The 18,908-nt window shown below is 46.9% G+C and overlaps 1 protein-coding gene across 4 annotated transcripts in view; it reads right to left on the reverse strand.

The window, feature by feature from the left end:
* UNC45B (unc-45 myosin chaperone B) overlaps positions 1-15,327 on the reverse strand; it is a 39,334-nt gene extending 24,007 nt beyond the window's left edge. For 2 of the 4 annotated variants that reach the window (XM_030807926.1, XM_030807923.1), the window contains exons 1-7: positions 14,713-14,880; positions 14,139-14,175; positions 12,930-13,105; positions 10,447-10,536; positions 8,710-8,877; positions 7,988-8,156; positions 3,884-4,054 (exon numbers count right to left, since the gene is read on the reverse strand). In XM_030807926.1, the coding sequence (XP_030663786.1) occupies positions 3,884-4,054; positions 7,988-8,156; positions 8,710-8,877; positions 10,447-10,536; positions 12,930-13,105; positions 14,139-14,175; positions 14,713-14,880 (979 nt within the window). Of the gene's footprint in view, positions 1-3,883; positions 4,055-7,987; positions 8,157-8,709; positions 8,878-10,446; positions 10,537-12,929; positions 13,106-14,138; positions 14,176-14,712; positions 14,884-15,233 lie in introns of those variants that run through there. The other 2 variants (XM_030807925.1, XM_030807924.1) reach the window with 2 other exon arrangements.
* Positions 15,328-18,908: the final 3,581 nt, after the last annotated feature.

Raw genomic sequence — 18,908 nt, forward strand, 5'->3', positions numbered from 1 at the left:
TCCTACTGCCGTCAGGCAAATTCAACAGTCATGTCTTTGTTAAGTAAATGAGCACCTTTGGGGTACTGGCTACTAAAATAAGAGATACGATCCTGACCTCAAAAAGCTCACAATATAATAGGGAAAACTGACATATGAAGATTACAATGAGATGTGATAAGTATAGAAGGGTAACGCTGAAGATGAGGTGATTCACTTCAACAAAATAAGATCTGCAATTTATTCTGAGCACTTAATATGTGCCAAGAGCTTTATACACATTAACTTCATCTAATCCTAACAATAACCCTACTGGTTTGGAATCATTATTTCCATCTTTCAGAGGAGAAAAACAAGACTTAGAGAAGTCAAGTAAGTTGCCCAGGACAAGTCAAGTAAGTTGCCCAGTGACATAGCAAGGACAGGCTCCCAATCACGTCTGATTTCAAAGCCTGTGATGTTAGCTGTTACACTGTGTTGCCTCTGGGGCAACAGACAGGTGGATTTCAGAGCCAGGTTTTAGAGGTGGCTTGGAGCTGGTCAGACCTTGGGTAGTACAGGGAAGTGGAAGAACATTCCAGGTAAAAGCTGGGAGACATGAAACTCTAGAAGTTAGGAGGGAATTAAAAGTGCCTGGAACCAGCCTGGCCAACATGGGCAAAACCCTGCCTCTACTAAAATACAAAAAAATTAGCTGGGCATGGTGGCAGGCACCTGTAATCCCAGCTGCTTGGGAGACTGAGGCAGGAGAACTCAGGAGGTGGAGGTTTCAGTGAGCCAAGATCACGCCATTGCACTCCAGCCAGGGCTACAGGGCAAAACTCCATCTCAAAAAAAGAAAAAAAAAAAAGTGCCTGGAAGTGGCTTGGTGGCTCATGCCTGTAATTCCAGCACTTTGGTTAGGCCGAGGTGGGAGGACAACTTGAGCCCAGGAGTTTGAGACCACCCCGGGCAACATAGCCCATCTCCCCATATGAAAGAAAAAGAAAAGGAAAGTGCCTGGCAGTAAATTTTGTGCTATGTACATTTTACCACTTAAAGGAAAACTTCTGTTTCCTCCCTAAACTACTTCTACTCTCAGAGCTTACTTCTGACACCGGATGGGTGTCCTACAATTCAATGCTGACACTAACTACTTGGGATTAGCACAGACCCCACAGGTTAAGGGCTCAATCCAACAAGACTACCCTCCTTCAGATGCCAGCCTCAAGTCCAAGTTGCTACCTGTGCTTCTGACTGGCCAACTACAAATCAGAGATTCCCATGACCCTCTCCCTCAGGTTCGATAATTTGCTAGAATGGCTCACAGAACTCAGAAAACCAGTTTAGTTACTAGATTACCAATTTATTATTTAAACAACAACAACAACAACAACAAAAACAGAAACTCAGGAGCAGCCAGATGGAAGAGATGCAGAGGGCAAGGTATTGGCAAGGGGCGTGGCACTTCCATGCCCTCTCCAGGTAGCCATCTCTCCAGCACCTCCGTGTGTTCACCAGCTTGGGAGCACTTTAAGCCCCTTTGGTTAGGGATTTTTTTTAAAGAGGCTTCATTATGTAGGCACAATTGATTAAGTCATTAGTTATTAGCGATGAATCCCACCTCCAACCCCTCTCCCCTTCCTGGAGGTAACGGGTGGGGGGCTGAAAGTTCCAATCCTGTAATTGCATGGTTCTTTCCCCTGGCAACCGGCCCCCATTCTGACATTCTGAGGTTATCTAGGGGATCCCAGCCACCAGTTATTTCATGAGCATACAAAAAGATACTTATCACTTCAGAGGTTAGCTGTGTGCCAGGAAACAGCAGCAGAGACCAAATATGTATATTTCTTATTATGCAACAACCATGCATTTAAAAAGTGCTCAGCAGGGCTGGGGAGTAACAGGAAGTGCCTGATGAGCCAACCCAGACTCCCCAGCCTGGGTCCCAAAAGCCTCCCTCAAATGCACCTCTCCAATCTCATCTCCCAGTCTCGCCTTCCATTCTTGCCCACGCCTTGAGCATCTCATTTCTCTTCTGCTCACTCTAGACCTTCTTCCTGTCGATCTTTGCCCCTTCTCTCACCCAAAAGCTCACTTCGGGTTTGACATCCTGACGGCTCCCTTACTGTGACTCCCAGCCCAGTTTGTGCAACACATAACACCTCAGTATTGCAGCTTTGTATTTGAATATCTGAATTTTTAAATCCACATTATTTTTACCCAAGTGCTATCCATGTTGGTGCCCTTTACAAAAAGAACAGAATAAAAAATACTGCTCTCCACCTGTCCCATCCCATAACACGTGGATGAGCCTAGATCCTGGTGCAGACAGAGATCTGTTGTTAACGCTCACGTTTCATGATATATGCGGAGAAGACCAGAATGAGGCAGGGAGGAAGTGGGGTTTGGGCATTTAGCAGTAGAGTAATGTGTTAAAGTCTAAGCACTTGCACATGCACTTTGCTGAGGTCTATAAAAACCAAACAAGGGAAGTGCAATATCAAAAGATATCTTTTAAGCTGGGAAGAGCTGATCTGAATCTTTTAGAACAAGGTATAGTCTGTGTGTCATAAAACCTATGGAAGAATTTACCGTAGCAGATCATGAAACCACAGGTATGATTCCTCAACAATCAAAGAAGTTGATTGAGGAGAGGGGTAACACCTCGGAGCTGACAAATTGAGTGACTATCTGCTAGAACATGTGAAAGAAAAATAAAATCTTGGCCCAGTGCCATGGCTCGCGCCTGTAATTCCAGCACTTTGGGAGGCCGAGGTGGGATGATCACTTGAACCCAGGAGTTTGAGACCAGCCTGGGCAACATAGTGAAACCACATCTCTACAAAAGAAAAACATTAGCCCGGCATGATGGTGCGTGCCTGTGGTCCCAACTACTCAGGAGGCTGAGGGGGTAGGAAGATTGCTGCAGCCCAGGAGTTCGAGGTTGCAGTGACCATGATCACGCCACTGCACTCCAGCATGAGCAACAGAGTGAGACTCTGTCTCTAAAAATAAATAAATAAATAGATAAATAAACAAAAATAAAATCTTGGGATCCCTAACTCCCTAAACCAAAGGAAAAAAATTAAGCTGAAAGCTGAATCATGGCAAGAAACTGCCTTTCCTTTTATTACTAAGCAGATAGCTACAGATAAAAGGTTAAATATCTCCACAGGTTTAATAAATTACTCTAGTGCTTAAATATGTCCATTCTATGTTCACCTTATCTTATGTAAAGTGGTCATTTACTGAGCAGGAGACAAATATATAATTGACTATTTGAGTATTCCCCTACCTCCTCCTTTCTCTTCCAACATGTGCATTCATATAATGTGACCATACCCTCCCTCTTTCCCCTCCAGGCTGTCTTTCCCCTTGAAATATTGAAGCCCTTACCATCATCTTGGGAGAAAGGCTCAGACCACAGACTGTCTCTGTGATTCTGTGTTTCCTTTCTGCGGGGCATGTCCATAACCTTGGCAAAATAAACTTCTAAATTGATTGAGACCTGTCTCAGATACTTTTGGGTTTACAAACATTCTCACTGTGCTTTTATATAAACTATACTTGATGCAATTTCCTCCCTTTTGAAAGGCCTGTGAAGTATTTTACCAACCATGAGACTTCTGGAATTTCATCCTGTTGTTGGTGGAGTCCTTGTCCCCATTTACTAGGTCGCTCCACCCACATGTTTTGGGGATGTGTTTGGGCACTTCCTGGGTGTGTTCAGGCTCTGAATTCAGAGCCTTGACCTGCACCTTCACAGGCCCACTGGTGGATCCTGATGTGCCAATGCCTTTTCTCACCTTTTCAGTTAGAACTGAAGACCCCTTCAAGAGCCTCACACCTTCCATTTCCTGTTCAGTGCCCTGCTGCCCACTTAAAAGGCTTGAGCAAGCCCCAAACCTTCCCCTCTTCTCACCGTTATCCACCACATAGATGGTACGTGAGTTGTCGTGAATGGCAAGGTCCTTCCTGGGGACATTCTTATTGAGCAGGTTCAGCGCCTGATCCCTGCCCTGGCCAGACACCTTCTTGCTGACTAGCATGTCCAGCAGGTGGCTGGTGATCTGCTTCAGGTCCTTCTTGGTGTCTGAAGAACAAGAGGACAGGGGTAAGTAGAGAGGGGTAGGAAATCTCACATATCTATGACCAAGAAGAGAAGCAGCTTCTAGACTGTGGAAATACTGAATCCACTACTTCCTGAATATGTGAATTCCCAGGGGAGTATAGTGTTGCCCATCTCACCCGGAAAAAGGGAGAGAAATCCCTAGACAACACCCCCAAGCGGTCCTCCAGCCACCCTGAACACTGACTTCTACAACAGCTCCTTCCATCCTTGAACAGTTGGGATTCTTAGAAAGTTCTTCACTCCTAGCAGTGACAGGCAGAGATCCAGGGATGCTTTATGTGGTTTTTAATAAACTGATCTAATAAAATGCTTTCCAGAAGGGGAATTTATACTCTTTAGAGACATTTCACTCCCCACAGATTCAGGCATGCTGGGAGCCTAAATTCAAGCTTTTGCCTGTGCCGCCGGGACTTCCTGCCCACTGGTAGAGCTTAAAAGGCAAATGCCTTTTTTTCTGATTTTGCCCTCCCTGAGACTTAGAGATTTTTGTTCTCATTCTAGGATGGAGCCCAAAGTCGGGTAAACTGAAAAGTAAAGCTCTCCAAACCATGTCAGATAAATAACTGATGAAGGAATACAGCTCCATCGCCTAACGAAGGAAAGATGTAAACAGCTCGTCTTCAGACAGAGGCATGTCATGGGAGTGAGGTAACAGACTCCTTCCGTGAGGCTCCAGAGGGCAGACTTTGGGCCAGAGGCAGATGGAAGCTACAGGGGGATAGAGTGGAAATCAATATGTGGAGGAATTTTGTAGCAGAGATGTTCAACCCAAGGAAATCATGGAAGATTGTGAATTGGTGTCTCCCTGGGAAACACGACTCTCAGTATAAATGCTGTTGGGTAATCTCCTCCCACACTGGCCCTGGGCTGCTTATGTGACCTGTGGCACAACCAGAGGCTTACATGGCACTTGTACATTGGGGCTTGTCCATTTAGAATCCAGCCACCATGTTCTATAGAAACCCAAGCTGGCCACTAGCAAGGCCACAAGATCAACAAGGTCACAAGGCCACAAGGTCAACATTTCCAGTTGACTGCCAGCCATACAAGCAGGGCCATCTTGGATCGTCCAATAATTCTAGCTCAAAAAACGAAAGTGACTAGCTGACCATTATAATAATAGTAAGTCAGAGTCACATCAAGAATCTAGGACTTCAGGGCTGGGCGCAGTGGCCTGTAATCCCAATATTTTGGGAGGCCACAGCAGGAAGATCACTTGAAGCCAGGGGTTTGAGACCAGCCTGGGCAAGAAAGTGAGACCCTGTCTCTGTGAAAAATTTAAAAATTAGCCAGGCGTGGTGTGTGAACCTGTAGTCCTAGTGACTCCAGAAGCTGAGGTGGAAGGATTGAGCCCAGAAGTTTGAGGCTGCAGTGAGCTGTGATTGCATTACTACAGTCCAGCCTGAATGATAGACAAGACTCTGTCTCAAAACAAACAAACAAACAAAAAACTCTTATAAACAAATAAGAACAACATTAAGAAATAGGTAACAACATGAACAAACCATTCAAAGACAAAGGAATCCAAATGGCTAATAAAGACACAGAAAAATGATCAATCTGATGAATAATTTAGTTTGAATCTAACAAGATAATTTTTAATCTACTGGATAGGCAAATATCTTTAAGAAGGATAGCATTCAAATCTGATGAGAATGTGTTAAAATGGAGACTCTCATCATTGCTTGGTGAGAGTATAAATTGATGCAGCCTCTCAGAAAGGAATTAGAGAGCAAGATATAGAAAGAACATTAGTTATTCTCATAGCCTTTGACCTAGTGCTCCTTTTCTAGGAATTTGACCCCAGGAAATAATTATAAATGTGTCCAGGCATGGTGGCTCACACCTGTAATCCCAGTACTTTGGGAGGCAGAGGCGGGTGGATCACCTGAGCTCAGGAGTTTGACACCAGCCTGGCCAACATGGCAAAACCCCGTCTCTACTAAAAATACAAAAATTAGCAGGAGGCTGAGGCAGGAGAATCACTTAAACCCGGGAGGTGGAGGTTGCAATGAGCTGAGATCGTGCCACCGCACTCCAGCCTGGGCAACAGAGCAAGACTCCATCTCAAAAAATAAATAAATAAATAAATAAATAAATAAATAAATAAATAAAAATAAAAATAAAAATAAATAATAAATGCAAGCATAGATGCAAAAATGCCTCCTGGAGAGTTTTGTATAAACATGCAAATTGGAAATAACTGAAATCTTCAATAATATAGAGCTGATTGATGAATTATCCATACAAGAGAAGATTAAGATATTCTTGAAAATAAAGTTTTCTGAGTGAACCTGCCTCTTTGACCCTCCCAGCCAGAGCAATATCTTTTAAATTGATGCCTAGGACCTGGATGTGCAGGGAGAAGCATGAGTCTGTATGTGCATATGCAGGAAACACATGTAAAATTAATTATTAAAATCAAAGGAATCCTTTTTAAGAATATTAAATGGTACGCAATATTAATATAATGCTCAATGCAAAAAAAATATAACTTTTCATGGCAGAATTCCAATTTTGTTAGATATTGATGGTTTAAAAAAAAAAGACAGGAAAGATACATGTGGTAATGGTAATAGTGATTATCTGAATGGGTAATTATAGGCATTTATTCCCATTTTTACATAGTTCTATATTTTCCCAAATGTCTTCAATAAGCCTCTGTTACTTTCTTTAAGCTGTGGTAAAATTTACATAAAATTTACCATTTTAACTTTTTTTTTTTTTTTTTTTTTTTGCAACGGAGTCTCACTCTGTCACCTGGGTTGGAGTGCAGTGGCGCAATCTCGGCACACTGCAACCTTCACCTCCCAGGCTCAAGCAATTCTTCTGCTTCAGCCTCCCAAGTAGCTGGGATTACAGGCATGCACCATCATGCCCGGCTAGTTTTTGTATTTTTAATAGAGACAGGTTTTCACCATGTTGGCCATGCTGGTCTTGAACTCCTGACCTCATGATCCGTCCACCTCGGCCTCCCAAAGTGCTGGGATTACAGGTTTGAGTCGCTGCGCCTGGCCCCATTTTAACCATTTTTAAGTGTTCAGTTCAGTGGCATTAAGTATATTCACATCATTGTGCAAACATCACCACAATCTATCCACAGAATGTTTTTCATCTTGCAAAACTGAAACTTTGTCCCCATTAGAAAATAACCCCCCATTTCCCTCTTCCATCCTCTGCCAAACACTATTCTACTTTCTATCTCCATGAATTTGACTACTCTAAGTATCTCATATGAGTGGATTCATGCAGTATTTGTCTTTTTGTGGCTGGCTTATTTCACTAGCATAATGTCCTCAGTGTTCATTGATGTTGTCGCTTGTGTCAAATTTTCCTTTCTTTTCAAGGCTGACTAATATTCCATTGTATGTATAAACCATATTTTGCTCATCCAGTCACCCACCAACAGACGCTCGAGTCGTATCCATCTTTTAGCAATTGTGAATACTGCAGCTATGCCTGTTACTTTTATAATCAGAAAATACATATAACAGGTCAGGTGCAGTGGCTCATGCCTGTAATCCCAGCACTTTGGGAGGCCAAGGCGGGCAGATCACCTGAGGTCTGGGGTTTGAGACCAGCCCGGCCAACATGAAGAAACCCTCTACTAAAAATACAAAAATTAGGTGGGCATGATGGTGTGTGCCTGTAGTCCCAGATACTCGGGAGGCTGAGGCAGGAGAACTGCTTGAACCCAGGAGGTTGCAGTGAGTCTAGATCACGCCACTGCACTCCAGCCTGGGTGACAGAGTAAAACCCCATCTCAAAAAAAGAAAAGAAAAGAAAATACATAAAACCAAGCCACCCCCACATACAGGGAATGCCCAGTCTGAGATGGCAACTGACCTTTTCTTTCCCCATCCCCTTGAATCAAAACCGAAGAATGTTTCCTACCTAGAACCAGGGCCTCCTCCTTCCCTCGATGCTCCCGCTTGTCCTCCCCAGACAGGGAGTCAATGATGGCTTGGAGCAGGTTGCAGACAGCCAGAGACATCTCCTCATTCTCCACGGCCATGAGGCTACAGATTCGGTCTATCCTCATTGCATGCAGAATTACTGTGGCCTAGAACCCCAGCAAGAACCATGGTCAGCTGCCTTGCCCCTCCCTTCCAGCTGCCATGCAGGTTAGAGAGGGTGTGATAATCCTCCCCACCCCACCCCATGCAGTAGAGAAATCAGCCCAGGCCGCCATCGCCTCATGGGCCCCTCGGTCCTGGAAACTTCTTGACACAAGCCATGCCCGTCTCCAGAGGTCAGAGCTGTGCCATCCAATACAGTGGCCACTGGCCACATGGGGCCGTTGAGCTCTTGCACGGTGGCAGGACCAGATGGAGATGTGCTGTAGTGTAAAATACACACTGGGTTTCAAAGACTTAGCATGAAAAAATGTAAAATATCATAGCCTTTGCATTCACCACTTCTGCCTTAAGCACTTTCAATAACTTGTCTTTGCTTAGTCAAACCCATTTCCAACTCAAAGGGAAAAAGAGACTGGAGCACACTTTGACTTTTTATCTGGTTCCATTGATGCCAGCCACAGCCCTGACCACACGTCACCCTCCAGATCCTTGCACCAGAAGCCATCTGCTCCACATGCCCCACAGCCAGGCACTTACCCTGGCTCGGTGGCCACTGCACATGCCCGACAGGGTCCGCACTGCAGCCAGCACCAGCTCAGGCTTCTTAGTGTCCAGAAGCTGCAGTAGCAAGGCTACTCCATTGTTCTGGAAGATCTTCTCAGCCCCTGCTTCCTCACGGCCTAGGACAATGAGATTGTTGGCAGCCTGAAGGAGGAAGAGGCAATAAGGGTTATGAGGGAGGTATGGCCACCCAGGCCTGGACCATGGGCCAAGTACAAGAGCCAGTGCAAAGACTGGATCTTCAGAACATTGTTCTATTATCTCACCTTGTAATCCTCCTCCTGGAAACACAGCCCAAGAACATAATTCAAGAAAAAAAGCCAAGTAACTTGCATCAAGACCAACTGGATGAAATATATTGCAGCCATTAAAGTCATGAATAAAAGGACTAAGAGCAATGGAAAAAGCATTGGTATGCAGAATCAGAATCAAATGATTACTCCAATTGCACTTATGTTAAAACAAAGATGTATAAAATGCTTATAGAGAAGGACTAGAAAAAAGATGGAGAAATGAAGTGTTTTTACACGGAGAATAATTTCCTTAAACATTTTGTTGATTTTCCTGTTCAGGGGAATCTGAAGTTCCCAGGAAGTGAGCAGCAAAAACACTAGATGGGACCTGAAAGCCCTGGGTTTGAGTTCTGATTCTGCTCCCTGCTAGCTGTATGAGCTTGGGTGAGTCACGGTGCTTCTCTGGACCCCAGACTACTCATCTGTAAATTTAGGCAGTTGAGCAAGCAGGTTCCCAAGTCTCTTCCCACCTAAAGCCTTCCAACTTAAGGATGCATGAACCTTAAAATAAAAGGCTCCAGGTCTCAAGCAGGACCTGAGAACCCAGGGCTGAGAAACACAGGAGGCGGAAGAAGGGGAGGAGGTGGGCAAAGAGATGTTGAGTTGGGTGCTGGGGAGAGGGCTGATGAGAGAATTCCAGGCAAGCGTGACCAGAGCCATCACTGTCAACTAAGGGCTTTGTACTTTTCCAAAAAAAAAACAAATAAACAAAAAAAAACAAACCAAAAAAACTTTATTTTATCTACAACAACTTATTATGTTCTCACGAGAGTTTGTTAGGAAAGATATTGGCCTAGTTTATGGATTTATTGAACATAAACAAAAATTCCCCATTGTTTCTCAAGTTCTTGCAAATGTAAAACACTCAAATGTTCCATTTTTTTCCTCTGCAGAAACACTAGAAGGGAACATAAAAAAAAAGGTAACAAGTTTGGTTAAGATGATGATTACGTCGGTAAATATTTAAATTTTTCAGAATGACTTCTTTCAATATCTTTTAATAAAATAAAACATTATTTTAATGGGCCGTTATTTCTTAGGGCCGAAATTACAGTGAGGCAAGTGAGGTACTTGCCTCGGGTGCAAACTTTAAAGGGGCACCAAAGAACTCAATAATCAAATAATAATCAATGCTATATTTTTAAAAATCAAAATAAATGCCAAAATATCCATGATGAACAAAACATCAAAATTTCAAATAAAGACAGGATCCAACCTTGCTGCATGACTCTCCTCACTAGATTCACCCAAATCTCAGTCCTTCTTATGGTTTACACTGTGTTCCAATGTGCTTAACCTTTGGCCAATTTTCCTTCCTGGGCTGCAAAGACAGGCCTGGGTCCCCCTTCCCCTCACAATGATGTCACTGTCCAGACTGGCGGGTCCTTCTGCTGGCTGGATGGCATTGGCCAGCACTCACCTTTTCCTGCTTATCAGCCTCACTGTTTTCGTCCAAGAGGATCTCAAACATCTTCTGTACCCTCGAGTCTGTGGAGAACTGCACTCGGAGCTGAGGAGAGAGGAGGGAGTGGAGAAGGAGGCAGGTGGGGTCCACGTCATTTCAGCTCCACATTCAGTTCATCTCAGTAAATATCAGGGTGTCCACTCTGGGCTCCCACACATACATTCATTCATGTATTCATTCGACAAACATTTACTGGATAACTACGATGAATTAATAAATACAATAGAATTGTGAACAAAATCAAGTCCCTGCCCCTGAAAGCTCACCATCTGGTTACATTTGTTATCCCATTTAGACATCACAATAGTCTGGGAAGGCCTAAAGGGTCTTCAGCCCAGTTTTAGAGTCTAGTAAACAATCTGCTATTAGACATTTAAATAGGGATAAAACAGAAATACGTCTCCATACTCAGAATCCTGTAGCAGCTTTCTTTTTTTTCTTTTTAACACACCTGAAGTGTAGATGAAGCCGCTTTCAAGCTCTGTTTCAAGCAAATCGAACTCATTTTGTTTGGATATCTAGTCCCTCACAGTCCCCACTCCAACCCCATGGCGCTGGGTCTTCCATAAAGTGACCTAACTGATCATCATCCTTCACTCCGCCAGCTTGTTTTGAACCTCCTGTTACTTTGTTTGGGGGGTCCACACTACTCCCACCTACTTCTGAGCACATTTTTTAATTTTTAATTTTTTTTTTTTGAGACGGAGTCTTGCTCTGTCACCCAGGCTGGAGTGCAGTGGCACGATCTCGGCTCACTGTAACCTCTGCCTCCCAGGTTCGAGTGATTCTCCTGTCTCAGCCTTCTGAGTAGTTGGGATTACAGGCATGTGCCACCACGCCCAGCTAATTTTTATATTTTTATAGAAACGGGGTTTCACCATGTTGGCCAGGCTGGTTTCGAACTCCCGATGTCAGGTGATTCACCCACCTTGGCCTCCCAAAGTGTTGGGATTACGGGCTTGAGCCACCGCACCCAGCCTATTTTTAATTTATTTTTAATTTTTGGTAGGAACAGCGTCTCTCCCTATGTTGCCCAGGCTGGTCTCCAACTCCTGGGCTCAAGTGATCCTCCCGCCTTGGCCTCCCAAAGTGATGGGATTACAGGCGTGAGCCACTGCACCCAGCCCTGTGCTCATTTCCTTTGGGGGTGAGGAGAGGTCTTTCCTTCGCCTATCCCTCTCTGAATCTCTCCTCAGTTTATATTTCCTCAGTCCTTGAGTCTGCACCCTGGACAGCATGCTGTGGTCCTACCACAGGGCTTCTCCAGATGTGTAGAAGTTACTGAGTCTTGGAGCAAGGGGCTGAGTGATCAATTACCTTACCGCTCTTACAGAGAGGAAACCAACACCCCAAGAGATGCCCCACAAAACTAGCAGCTGAGCCAGGACTAGGGTTCAGGATTTCTCACCTCTGGTCCAGGTTCTCCCCACCCTACTCTATTTCCTAGAAAATATTTTATGCTCCTGGCTCACATCAGTAATCCCAGCACTTTGGGAGGCTGAGGTGGGTGGATCACATGAGGCCATGAGTTCGAGACCAGTCTGGCCAACATGGTGAAACCCCATCTCTATCAAAAATACAAAAATTAGCCAGGTGTGGTGGTGCACATCTGTAATCCCAGGTACTTGGGAGGCTGAGGCACAAGAATTGCTTAAACCCAGGAGGTGGAGGTTGGAGTGAGCAGCTGAGATCATGCCACTGCACTCCAGCCTGGGCAGCAAAGCGAGAGTCTGTCTCAAAAAAAAAATCATGCTTCTAATGGGGCCGGGCTTTCCTCTATCCCTCATCGATGTCCTCAATTCCTGTGTATTTTATAATACCTAGAAAGAGAGAGAGAGATCATGTTGCAGACATATTAAGTTATAATAATATTTCTAAGCCTCCATCTGGATTTTTTTTCGGGGGGTGGGAGAGACAGAGTCTTGCTCTATTGCCCAGGCTGAAGTGCAATGGCACATGATCTCAGCTCACTGCAACCTCCACCTCCCAGGTTCAAACAATTCTCCTGCCTCAGCCTCTTGAGTAGCTGGGATTACAGGTGCCCCCACTACACCCGGCTATTTTTTGTATTTTTAGTAGAGATGGGGTTTCACCATGTTGTCCAGGCTGGTCTCAAACTACCTGACCTCGGGTGATCTGCCCACCTCAGCCTCCCAAAGTATTGGGATTATAGGCATGAGCCACTGTGCCTGGCCCCATCTGGAATTTAAAAGACCAGTGTTCTAGCCTTGGCTGGCTTGTGCCCTCAAACAAGCATCACAGATAGAAGCATCTGCTTAGCTGTTCTGTGCAGCCTGCCCATTCCACTTGCTGTCTGTATCTCAGAGTGTGGAGGTAGGGCTAGCCCTGCCCTGATGACCCACCTCCCTAACCCATTCCTACTAGGAATGAAGAGAGGGGCTGGGCAGCCAAGGGTTGTGGGAAGAGGCCCAGCTCACCTTCTCCTGAATGCTGGTGTTGAGTCTCCTCAGCGTCTCCTGGAAGTTCTGGTTCCGTGGCTCGAGGGTGGCACAACGCTGCACGTCCTTGAAGGCCTGGTCCAGCTTCCCCAAGTGCTCCAGTGCCTGGCATCGCCGATACAGAGCCTTGATGTCCGAGGAGTTGATGTCGATGGCTATCGAGGGGAGACGGGGGATGAGGGCCTTAGGAAGCCAGATTACAGACCACCAGCCCCACTGCCCCAGCTCCAGGAAGCATGCTCTTGCTGTGCTTCTGTGTCTTCCTTGGAGATTAGCCACCCATGTGGACTCTCTGGCCCTTACCTCCCCTTTGTTAGGGAGACAGTAAGATCCACAGAGTTTCAAGGTGGGAAGACAGCTTGAGGGTCATGTCATCCAATTCCTAACGCCCCAGTCTCTGCTACAGGATCCCTGCCAGGGGCTTAACCAATCGGTGCTTGCATACCGCCAGCAGTGGGGAGCTCCCTCCTTCTCAAGACAGCCAGGCGGGCCTGGCGCAGTGGCTGTCACCTGTAATCCCAACACTTTGGGAGGCCAAGGTAGGCAGATCATGAGGTCAGGAGTTCGAGACCAGCCTGGCCAACATGGTGAAACCTTGTCTCTACTAAAAATACAAAAATTAGCCGGGCATGGTGGCAGGCGCCTATAATCCCAGCTACTTCGGAGGCTGAGACAGGAGAATTGCTTGAACCCGGGAGGCAGAGGTTGCAGTGAGCTGAGATCGTGCCATTGCACTCCAGTCTGGGCAACAGAGCAAGACTCCATCTCAAAAAACAAAAACAAAAACAAACAAAAAAACAAACAACAACAACAACAACAACAAAAGACAGCCAGGCAGCTTAATCAGAAAACATTTCCCTTTCCCTACCTGAAATGTGTTCCCTGTAACATTGCCCAGCCCTGGAACCCCTGAGATGAAATCCAATCCTTCTTCCTTGTGACAGCCTTTTAGGAATTTGAAGGCAGCTCTCTGTCCCACCTGGGAGTTGCCTTTTCTGGGCTAAATATTGCAGCTTCCCTCAACTGCTCGTCACAGGATATGTTTCCAGTCCCTTCTCCAGCTTGTTCTCTCCCTTCTGAAGTCACTCCATACTCACTGTTTCTTGCCCCAAAATGGTAACTAGATTAAAACCCAGGCCATGCAGAGGAGAATGTGACAGGGCAAGCTTGGCGGTGGGAGGGGCTTACCTCTGGAGGCATCTGAAGCTGCCTGGACGTAGCTCTCCTGAGGAAAGGGGAAGGAGAAGGAGACTCGGTTAATGTGGGCCCAATGCAGAGATGGCCAGAGAATGTCCCCACAGTGAGGGGAGAGGGTTTGCTGGGGGAGCTGCAGGCTGTCAGAGGCCCAGGGCATGCTCCTCACAGGCATGGCAAAGAGGACAGGCTTTGACATCAGGCAAACCCAGGTTTGAATCTCAGCTCTGCTACTACTTGGGAGAGCTTGGGCAAGTTAATGAAGCCCTCTGGATCCTGAGTTTCTGATCTGCAACAGGGGGAGGACAACAACAGCTATCTCACAGGCCATTAGTAAGATGCCATGAATAACACATGAAAGCACCTGGCACTGGGCTGATTCTGCTCTGGATGAATTTCTGTCTTTCCAGGGCATGGGTCAGGGGGTTGGAGGCACCCTTCTCCAACCCCAGGCATCCAGGAGAGTCGGCTGGGATGAAGGGCAATTCCTATCAGGATGAAGGGGCTGCCACTCAGCCCCAAGGCCCCTCTGCCGCACTCCCACCCTGTGCCCTGCCCTGCCCCAGACCGTTTTCAGGCCACAGGCTGCCCGGTTCCGATAAAGCGTGGCCAGCAGGGCCTTGTCCTTGGTCAGCTTCAGGGCCTGGCTGTAGCTCTTTATGGCGGCCTTGTAGTCCTGGAGCTGGAAATGCCGGTTCCCTTCCTCCTTCAGCTGTACCGCTTCCACCTCTGCCATCTGCTGGGACAGCAGCAGTTCCGTCTGGTCAGCCGCTCACTCCAGACCCAGGGCTGGGCTCCTGGCCTGAGGTCCGGAGCTCCAGGGTCCCCTCACACCAGAGAGGATGGTGGGGATTCTGCCTGGAAGGGATCCACCCCCAGAACCCCCAAATCTATTGCCCCATGAGGACATTATAGCATTTGCTCAGAGCTTGGCCCAAGCTGAAAGTCCCTGTGCCTCACTCTCTGTCCCTCCCAGCCTGAGCAGGCGAAGCCACTCAGTTTGTGCCAAAGGCCTGAACTCTCGTTGCAGGTCTTAGAAGTCTGCTGTCTCCCTCCCCAGTCCAGGGCACACCCCAGGCCCCTGCTCACTTTCTCAGCGAGGACAATGCTTTCGATCTGCCCTCTTGTGATGCTGCACCCCTGAGCGCTCCTGTGTCACCCTCCAGCCAGCCAGCCTCAGTCTGCCCCTCCCAGCCCCCACCCAAGAGATTTCCTTGCCTCAGCCAGTGGCTCTGGACCATATTTGGCCACAGGGGCAGGTGCCCCTGGAGTCTGTCACTGATACTCAGGGCCCTCCCCCTCCCCAGACTGGTCAGTCATGACCACGTGGAGGTGCTGACCAGCCTCCGCCCAAGCACCCAACTCTGGGGTATCCTGGGGTAGGGGGGCGCTTAGGCACTAACATTCCAAAGAGGGACAGAAAGATCCAGAAGGGACAGGAACCCCCCGGCAGACTCCCTCCCTGGGCACAGCTCTAATGCACCTCTCCACATCTATCCCAGATAAACAGCTTCCTCTCCCTCCCCTCAACCATTGCTATTTTTGGGAGCAGAGTGACAGCTGAAGGGCTGAGAGACTGGGACACACAGCAGTTGCCCAGATCCCAGACCAACTGGAGACTTCCAGAAATACCTTTCTGGAGGGAGGGGGGAAGGAACAGGGGAAGAAAGTTCCTTCCCTTTTCCACTTCTGCGCAACACCTCAACCTACCCAGCTTTCACGTGTTCAAAATGTCTTTGCTTTTCAGAAAGACCAGCAGGACTTGCTAACTCAGTTTAGTGTGAGTGAGTGGTTCATTAGTTTCGGTCCACATGCGGTCTCCTGTTCCTCCCCGTGTATAGAGTGGATCTATTCAGCCTACCTCTCCCATCTGACTGGGGGCTCCTAGAGAGTGGGCTTTGTGTATCCCCCATCAGGCTGAGATCTCTTAGGGCAAGGGCTGGGTCAGACTGGGAATTCCTCCGAGACCAAGGGTCCCCCCACCCGACTGGAAACTATCCTGGGACACACTGAGGCTCCCTCCTTAGAAGGGGGTCTTCCTGGGACAAGAACTATGTATCCACCATTGCAGAGGGGTCTCTCCTGAGGCAGGAATGTTTCTCCTTAGCTAACTGGGAGTTCCTGAAGCAAATTTATGACGTTGTCCCCAGTTGGACCCAGAACTCTTCTGCCTTTCAGTGCTGTCAAGCCTGGGCTGTGAGCTCCCTCCTGGAAGGCAAAGACAGCATCCCATGTAGCTTGTCCCCCAACCCCCTTCCTGCACAGGTTCTGGCACAGTCGGTGTCCGAAGTGTGTTTCCTGAATGGAATGAATGGATGAATGAATGAATGAACGAATGGTGTCTTCATGCTGATGATTTCCTCCACTCACCTCTCGTCCCTCTCCCCTCCACCCCACACATATCTTCAAACTTACCTGGCCAGAGCTGAGAGAGACACTGAAGAAAATCCCAGGTGGAATCATTCGCACTGGATTCTACTCACAGACCTGTGACCTTGGACACACAGTTATGTGACCTTGGACAAGTTGTACTGCCCTTCTGGACACAAAGCCCAGCCCTAACACATGTTTGTTGAATGAGCAAATAAATGAATGAATAGATGGATGAATTCCCTGCCTTCATGTTATCGCAAGCCCTGGGCCCCTTTGTGGGGCAAGCTCTCTGTGGCAATGAGGTAATAGGATAAAGGATCCTGACATTGGCAGAGACCTGTGGTTCTGTGACTTTAAGTCCAAGGGATCTTATATTCAAATGCTGATTCAGTAATTCATTCCACAAGCATTTCTTAAACATCTTTTGTTGTTGTTGTTTGAGACAGAGTCTTGCTCTGTTGCCCAGGCTGGAGTGCAGTGGTGAGATCTCGGCTCACTGCAACCTCCACCTTCTGGGTTCAAGAGATTCTCCTTCCTCAGCCTCATGAGTAGCTGGGATTACAGGCATCCACCACCATGGCTGGCTAATTTCTGTATTTTTAGTAGAGATGGAGTTTCACCATGTTGGCCAGGCTGGTCTTGAACCCCTGACCTCGTGATCCGCCTGCCTAGGCCTCTCAAAGTGCTGGGATTACAGGCGTGAGCCACTGCGCCCGGCCCGCATTTCTTAAACATTTATTATGTGCGAGGAACTGTGAAGCATAGAACACTCATGAGGGCAAGGATTTGTGTCTATGTTGTTCCCTCACATATTCCAAGCATTTGTAATGGTGTGGGGCACAGTGGCTCATGCCTGTAATCCCAGCACTTTGGGAGGCCAAGGCAGGCAGATCACCTGAGGTCAGGAGTTCCAGACCAGCCTGGCCAACATGGCGAAACCCCGTCTCTACTAAAAATACAAAAATTAGCCAGCCAAGGTGGTGGATGCCTGTAATCCCAGCTACTAAGGAGTCTGAGGCAGGAGAATCGCTTGAACCCCAGAGGCAGAGGTTGCAGTGAGCCGAGATCATGCCACTGCACTCCTGCTTTGGCAACAGAGCAAGATTCCGTCTCAAAAAAGAAGAAAAAAAGAAAAAGAAGGTGCTCAGTGCTATTTGTTGAATGAATGAATGAAATAATTCCATGGATCTGTGATTCTGTGATTTCTTTCTTTTTTTCGTTGTTTGTTTCGTTTTATTTTTTGAGATAGTGTCTCGCTGTCACAAGTGGAATGCAGTGGCATGATCACGGCTGACTGTAGCCTTGACCTCCCAGGTTCAAGCAATTCACCCATCTCAGCCTCCTGAGTAGCTGGGACTATAGGTGCATGCCACCTGGCTATGTTTTTGTAGAGACATGATCTCACCATGTTGCCCAGTCTGGTCTCAAACTCCTGGGCTCAAGTGATACTCCCACCTTGGCCTCCCAAAGTGCTGAGATTACAGGTGTGAGCCACTGTGCCCAGCTGGATCTGTGATTTCTAAATGTGAGGAATACCAGGATGTTTTGAAAACGTGCAACAGGGAAATATGACATCATTTCAAAGGTTTCCCTGCGTAAGTGATAAATGAGTTAATATACATAGAACTCCTACAACGTCTGGCAGAGAGTAGGCACTCAATACATTTATTGGATGAATGAATAAATATTCAAGGCAAGACCTGAAGAATGAGGAACTACTCCTGTATTAGTCGGCTCTGGCTGCCATAACAAAATAGCACAGACCGGGAGGCTTCAACAACAGAAATTTATTTTCTCACAGCTCTGGAGTAGAGAAATCCAAGGTCAAGGTGCCATGAGGGTTGGTTTCTGGTGAGGCCTCTCTTCCTGGATGCAAACAGCCACCTTCTCACTGTGTCCTCCTATGGCCTCATCTTTGTGTGTGCTCAGGGAGGCAGTGGCGGTGGGAGAGACAGAGAGAGAGCACTCTGGAGTCTCCTCTTTTCACAAGGGCACCAGTTCTATCTGATTAGGGTCCTACCCATACAAACTCACTTATTAACCCTTACTATGTCCTTCCAGGGCCCATCTCCAGGCCAGACATGGTGGCTTAAACCTGTAATCCCAGCACTTTGGAAGGCCTAAGACAGGAAGATCATTTGAGGCCAAGAGTTCGAGACCAGCTTAGGCAACAGAGTGAGAGCCTTGTCTCTACAAAAATTTTTAAAAGTTAGCTGAGTGTCAGGTACAGTGGCACACACCTGTTGTCCTAGCTACTCAGAATACTGAGGTAAGAAGAGCACTTGAGCCTGGGAGTTTGAAGCTGTGTGAGCTATGATCACACTACTACACTCTAGTCTGGGCAACAGAGGGAGACCCTGTCTCTAAAAAAAATAAATAAATAATAATAAT

Source organism: Nomascus leucogenys, unplaced genomic scaffold, assembly GCF_006542625.1.
Source record: "Nomascus leucogenys isolate Asia unplaced genomic scaffold, Asia_NLE_v1 Super-Scaffold_249, whole genome shotgun sequence".
NCBI classification, from domain to species: Eukaryota; Metazoa; Chordata; class Mammalia; order Primates; family Hylobatidae; genus Nomascus; species Nomascus leucogenys.